Source organism: Dipodomys ordii, unplaced genomic scaffold (genome assembly GCF_000151885.1).
Source record: "Dipodomys ordii isolate 6190 unplaced genomic scaffold, Dord_2.0 Scaffold23, whole genome shotgun sequence".
NCBI classification, from domain to species: domain Eukaryota; kingdom Metazoa; phylum Chordata; class Mammalia; order Rodentia; family Heteromyidae; genus Dipodomys; species Dipodomys ordii.
The window spans coordinates 2,788,525-2,795,345 of record NW_012267239.1 but is presented as its reverse complement, the minus strand read 5'-3'; the positions used below and the strand labels follow the sequence as shown (position 1 = coordinate 2,795,345).

At 49.3% G+C, this 6,821-nt stretch overlaps 1 protein-coding gene across 1 annotated transcript in view; it reads left to right on the top strand.

The window, feature by feature from the left end:
- The first annotated feature begins 560 nt into the window (after positions 1-560).
- Positions 561-6,821, top strand: part of LOC105984234 (SEC14-like protein 3) — an 11,127-nt gene continuing 4,866 nt past the window's right edge. Inside the window, exons 1-7 of the mRNA XM_013014344.1 lie at positions 561-696; positions 2,332-2,407; positions 2,663-2,706; positions 3,043-3,102; positions 3,452-3,640; positions 5,506-5,601; positions 6,405-6,465. Coding sequence (XP_012869798.1) covers positions 643-696; positions 2,332-2,407; positions 2,663-2,706; positions 3,043-3,102; positions 3,452-3,640; positions 5,506-5,601; positions 6,405-6,465 — 580 coding nt within the window. The 5' untranslated portion in view covers positions 561-642. The remainder of the gene's footprint in view (positions 697-2,331; positions 2,408-2,662; positions 2,707-3,042; positions 3,103-3,451; positions 3,641-5,505; positions 5,602-6,404; positions 6,466-6,821) is intronic.

Below are 6,821 nucleotides of genomic sequence, written 5' to 3'. Positions count from 1 at the left end.
TCTTCCTGTTTCTTCTTCAGATTAAACTCAGGCCTTGCACACAAGTGTTCTACCACTGAGCACCCTCAGTCCCCAGTCTGTCCTCTGAGAAAGTCTTGACTCTTCCCAGCTCCTAACACTGTGAAGGAATTGATTCTGATTTCTGCATTGTTGGAGCTAGTGGAAGAAGAATCTTTGGAGAGCCTTAGGTGTGTGGAGACTTTTCAGTAAGATGGGGAAACTGAGGCTGGGGGAGAAAGGCTCCCCACTAGGTGTGGGACTCGTCCCCTTAAAGCTCCCCCTTGCCTTGGGCCGTGGTCTTTGGAGGTCTGGAGCAGGTAGGGGGCTGGGCAGGCACCCACCCTGGGCTCCCAGAACACAGAGGCAGCCTCTTTTCTTCTCAGACACCTCGGCCTGGTGGGGACTGTGGACACACCCTCCTCTTCCCCTACTCTCTCGCCTGCCAGACTTGTCCCCAAGCCAAGCACGGGACCTCACTTAATTTCCATTATGTAATGTGCAATCCAAACAGTTGGGCCAGAAGGCGGTGCCTGGAGCCACTCCCAGGAGTGGGGGCAAAAGGCCCCAGCTGGGTCCAGGCTGAGAAACGAGGCTGGGCTTCCGTCCACAGCGGCCATCGCTCCTCCAGCTCAAACCAGAACCATGAGCGGCCGAGTTGGAGATCTGAGTCCCAAGCAGGCAGAGGCCCTGGCCAAGGTGAGAGTCCCCCAGAGAAAAAAAGGCTCAGGGCGGGGTGGGACTGGGTGGCCAGAACCTTGCCTTACTCTGTTGCTTTGGACATCCTTAACATTATCTCTCTGTTGTCGGGTGCAGTGGCTCCCAGCTTTAATCCTTGCTACTCAGAAGACTGAGGTTGCAGGATGGTGGTTAGAAGCTTGTCTGGGCAGGAAAGTCTGCGGGGAAAAAATGCTACAAGTGGAATTGTGGCTCAAGTAGTAGAGTGCTGGCAAGAAGAAGAAGAAGGAGGAGGAGAAGAAGAAGAAGAAAGAAGAAGAAGAAGAAGAATTAAGAAGAAGAAGAAGAAGAAGGGAGGAGGAGGAGGAGGAAGGGGGGAGGAAGAGGAGGAGGAGGAGCTCAGAGATAGCACCAAGACCCCAAGTTGAAGTCCCAACCCTCCCTCCAAAACAAAAAAATCTCTTTGCTGTCACCTCCCCAAATGTCAAGTCCTACAGTGAAATCAGCTCTGTCCAGAACAGGAGTAGCAGGGAGAAAAGTTCCACTTCCAGCAGTAGTGTGGGTGAGGCCTGCCCACGACCAGGCCTGCCTTGTCACTGGGAGCACCAGGCAGACAGCTCTACTGGCCGCAGTGCTCCTCCCTTCTCCCTCCCAGCCCCGTCAGTGGAATCCCAAGGATGCTGCCAGCTTGCTCTCTCTGCCCCTTGCTCCCTAGAACCCTGAAAAAGTTAGCGATCTGTGAAAGCCTGCAAGCGCTGTTTTTGTATAAGATGGAGGGAAGAAAGGCAGAGGTCTTGGTTGGTGAAGGCATGGAGGAAACTTAGAATATCTCCACATTGCAATCCACTTACCCACCAAACATTTATCCTTTCATCCATCCTCCATCCATCTTTCCAGCCACCCATCCACCCATCCATCCACCCACCCACCCACCCATCCATCCATCCATCCATCCATCCTCTCCACTCTGTCCTATGCACCTTCCCATCTCGCCTTCCATCCATTCACTTATATTTATATCCATCCATCCATCCATCCACTCATCCATCCATCTGCCATCATCCATCCATCTGTCCATTTATCCACCCATCTATCCATCCATCTATATATTCATCCATCTGTCATCCCTCCATCTGCCCATCCATCTGTCCTGTCCATCCATCCATTTGTCTCTCCATTCAGCCACCTATTATTTGTCTGTCATCCATCCATCTATCTGCCATCTGTCCATTTATCCACCCATCTATCCATCCATCTATATATTCATCCATCTGTCATCCCTCCATCTGCCCATCCATCTGTCCTGTCCATCCATCCATTTGTCTCTCCATTCAGCCACCTATTATTCGTCTGTCATCCATCCATCTATCTGCTGTCTATCCATTCATCCATCTTTCCATCCTTCTATCTATGCATCCATCCATGGACTTCTTTTCTTTCTGGCCACCCATCTACTCATTCATCCTTCCATTCTGCTTTCTGTCCATGTACTCCATCCACCCTCCTTTTTCTCCCTCCATCTCTCCCTCCCTTCCTCCCTCCCTCTCCAAAGACCCATCAACATGGAAGGGAAGGAGGAGAGAAGCAGCCCCTGAGTTTGGAAGCCAGGACTATGGGTGGTGAGAGGACCCTCTTAACCAACATCTTTCTTCTCAGTTCCGAGAAAATGTCCAGGATGTGTTGCCTGCCCTGCCCAACCCTGACGATTACTTCCTTCTCCGCTGGCTCCGAGGTGAGGGCAGAGGTGGTGGCAGTCAGAATGAGCGGGGAGGGCAGTGGGCAGGAGTAGGCCCCTGCAGCTCCAACAGGACCTGTGGCTCTCAGGATCTGTCCACGCTCTTGCTTCCTCTGCTTGGGTCTAGGAGCCGGGGAAGGGGCAGGGGCCCCTGCCCAGGCCCCGGGTGTCTGCATAGTTTCCACGGTTTAGAAGTAGGTGAGCAAGATGGTCCTCCCCCATCTCATACACATCTCCTCCACTGTCCCATAGCTCGGAGTTTTGACCTGCAGAAGTCGGAAGCCATGCTCCGCAAGGTGAGACCACCCACCCCAATGCGGTAGGAGAGGCTGGCTGGGTCTGGCCCCTGCTTTTCCCCTCTTACACTTCTGGGCGCCCAGTAGGACTTGTGACTTTTTTTTTTTTAACTTGAGGCCTGGGTGCTGTCCCTGAGCTTCTTCATTCAAGGCGAGTGCTCTACCACTTTGAGCCACAGCGCCACTTCCGGTTTTCTGGTGGTTCATTGGAGATAAGAGTCTCACAGACTTTCCTGCTCAGGCTGGCTTTGAACCACCATCCTCAAATCTCAGGCTTCTGAGTAGTTAGGATTACAGGCGTCAGCCACCGGCTCTCTGGCTTCTTTTTCTTTTTAGTACATGGAGTTCCGTAAAGCCATGGACATTGACCACATCCTTGATTGGCAGCCCCCAGAGGTGAGACCCCCCCAAAAAAAAACCACATACTCTGGGATTGACATTGTGTTTTGTCCACATTATCTTAGGGACTTTCCCCCCCAAGTCCTGAGAAAGAGGGATTCTGTAAATCATTTCATAAAAGAAAAGGTGGACTACCACGCGGCGGGGTGGGGGGTGGAGGAATGCAGTGCTTGGTGCTCTGGGACACACAGCAGAGAAACAGCAATGTCTGTATTGGAACCAGATCTGTTGACATTCAGACTCCACGTTCTCCAGCACTGCATTCGGAGGGCTTGGGCCTTCTCCAGATTAAGCCAGGTGTGGGGGTCTCGGGAGAAGGGTGACCTATGTATTTTTCCTCACCCAGGTGATCCAGAAGTATATGCCTGGGGGCCTGTGTGGCTACGACCGTGATGGCTGCCCTGTGTGGTATGACATCATTGGGCCACTAGACCCCAAGGGCTTGCTCTTCTCAGTCACCAAGCAGGACCTGCTCAAGACCAAGATGAGAGATTGTGAGCGTATCCTGCATGAGTGCGACCTGCAGACAGAGCGGGTGAGGCTCCAAAGAGGTGGCCAGGAAGCTGGGCACAAAGTGGGCCCGAGGACACACCCGTGTGCCCTGTACCACAGCCAGAGGGTTCTCGGACCAAATGCCAGCTCTTCTATTTAGTGGCCTTGGCAAGTTGTTTCTCCCCATCTGAGCCTCCTCACTTCAAAGCAAAAATACTTTGCAAAGAGTTGATGAGAGGTGCAGATAGATGCCTCAACTTTTAAGTCGGGATTGCATTTAATTCTCCTGATTTAGTGAAGGTCATAGCTTGGCCTGGCCTACCTTTAACATGCTCAGAACATGGTAGAATATTGTATGCACCTAGCTGGTGGCTCATGTCTGTAATCCTAGCTACTCAGGAGGCTGAGATCTGAGGATTGAGGTTCAAGGCCAGCCCTGAAAGGGAAGTCAGTAAGACTTATCTCCAATTAGCTATCAAAACAGTTGGAAATGGAGCTGTGGCTCAAGTGATAAAGCGCTAGCTTAGGGACAGTGCCCAGGTCCTGAGTTCAAGCCCCAGTGTTGTTGCGTGCCTGCATGCACACGCGCACGCACACACACACTCACACACACACACAGAGTGTCATTTCTATTTATTGATAGGTATTGCTTCTGATCCATCACAGTGTTAAAATATCATTAATTTGAATCATTTTAAGCAAGGGACCATCTGTATATGGCTTAGTGCAAAGATTGAATACACAACAATATTATGTGTTCCCCAATGAATTCTCAGCATAGTAATCCTGCCATTGCTTTGAGTCTTTGCTCTTGCTGTCCCTCCTGCCTGGATAACCTGAGCAGCACCCTCAACCACTACACACCACATACCTCCCAGAGCTCCCCTCAGCCCTCCCTTCTTTATGGTGAATATCCCAAACCTATCCTCACCCACCTCCAAGGTGCCCATGGGATTGAAGGCTCCTCTGTGCCAGAGCAGCTTTGGTCATCTCTCATCTCCTCAACCAGACTGGAAACTCTGAGGAGCAACACTATGGGTTATTCGCTATGGGTTATTAAGCACATTATTCATTATCCTCTCAGTGTCTGGCATAAAATATATGCTTACTGAACAGCCATTTGACAGATGGAGGGATGAATAAATGGCAATACGAACAGAATGGATTAATGATGGAATTGACAAATGGGTGGGTGAGTGAGGAGTGGGAAGATGGATGGGTGGATGGACAGATGAGTGATGGATAGGATTAATGTACAGGTGGGTGAATGGAAGGCTGGATAAGTGGGTGAATGAATGAATGAATGGTGTGTGGATGGTAGATGGGTAGGTGGATGATAGGTAGGTAGATGGATGGGTAGATGATAGATAGAGAGAAAATTAATATATGGTTGGGTGAATGGAAGGATGGATGAGTGGGTACTGGATGGATAGATGGATGGATAAGTAAATGATAGCTGGATTGAAAAAAGTAATGTACAAATAGGTGAATGGTAGGTAGATGGTGGACGAATGGGTGAATGATAGGTGGATGGATGGAGAAAAGAATTAGTGTATGTGTGGGTGAATGGAAGAATGGGTGGGTGGGTGATGGATGGATAAATAGATGATTTATGACAAAAATCAATGTGCAAGTAGGTGGATAGCGGATGAATGGATTGATAATAGGTAGGTAGGTAGGTAGATAGATAGATAGATAATTAGTGTAATGGGGGGGTGAATGGCAGGATGGCAGGGTGGATGATAGATGAATGAACAAGTCAGGAAATGCATTCACCCTTTCCCTCTTGATGTCCTGAGGACAGAGTAGGGGGCTGGAAGAAGCCATGATGAGTCATATACTTGAGTCCTCATTTCCTAGGACCGTAACTTGCTGAACCTGTAACTTGCTCCTTGCTCATTCTCATAGCTAGGAAGGAAGATCGAAACCATCGTGATGATATTTGACTGCGAGGGCTTGGGACTGAAGCACTTCTGGAAACCTCTGGTGGAAGTGTACCAGGAGGTGAGGAGAAGGCTCATGGGTAAACACACACACACACACACACACACACACACACACACACGCTTGAACAACTACTGTGTCCTAGATGTTCACCTCAGACCCAAAATGAATGAAAGATAGATGCCTTGCTACACCCACCACAGGCCTCTAACATGTCCCCCAGAAGATACCAAAGAACAACACTACACAGAGATGCTAGGGACCAGTTTCCACCAGGCATGTCCCAGCCCTGTCACTCCAAACTCTGAGACTCCATCAAGTCAGCTCCCCTCCCCATGGTTCAGTAATGAGGAGAGAATGGGAAAAGTAATACCCGGATGTTGCCATGAGTTTTTATGCCAAATATATACACAGTGCTTGGCAAACAGTGAACTTCTAAAAAAATGGTAGTCATGCCTGTAATCCTAAAATGCTCAAGGAAGCTGAGATCGCAGAATCGTGGTTTGAAGCCAGCCCAGGCAGGGAAATCTGGGAGACTCTTATCTCTTATTAACCATCAGAAAGCCAGAAGTAAATAACTGTGGCTCAAGTGGTAGAGCACCAGCCTTAAGTGAAAAAAGCTAAGAGATAGCACCCAGGACCGAGTTCAAGCCCCAGTATAGACATGCACACATTTTTTTAAACTGGTAGCCATCACCATTATTATACTAATGTTCCTGTAACATTTACTCTAAAATGATGAGGTGATAGATCTTTTAGAGGCCAGCAGAGGTAATGGCAAAATGGAAAGACCTTCCACTTAGGAGATAAGGGGCTGGAGAAAAGGAGATAGAAACTCTGATGTCTCTTTCTTCCTTCCACAGTTCTTTGCCCTCCTTGAAGAGAATTACCCAGAGACCCTGAAGTTCATGCTCATCGTGAAAGGTGTGTGAGGAGTAACTTCCCTTCCCCATTGGCCCCATTTCCTCATCTGCACTGTCGGAGCAGTAATAGTGCCTCCATCCCTGGGCTGATTGCTTGCTTATCTGCCACTCACTTGGTATCTAGCATAGAGGAAGTGCTCAGAAAAATGACAATATCTAGGGTTGGTCTTGATGTAAGAAGAGGCAACTCTAACCCTAGCTTTGCGTGATTCTCTCAGGATGCCTCTCACACCAGAAGCCCAACCTTCATCATCATCTCTGTGTGTGTGTGTTCCTTTTCTTTTTTCCTTCCTTCCTTCCTTCCTTCCTTCCTTCCTTCCTTCCTTCCTTCCTTCCTTCCTTCCTTCCTTCCTTCCT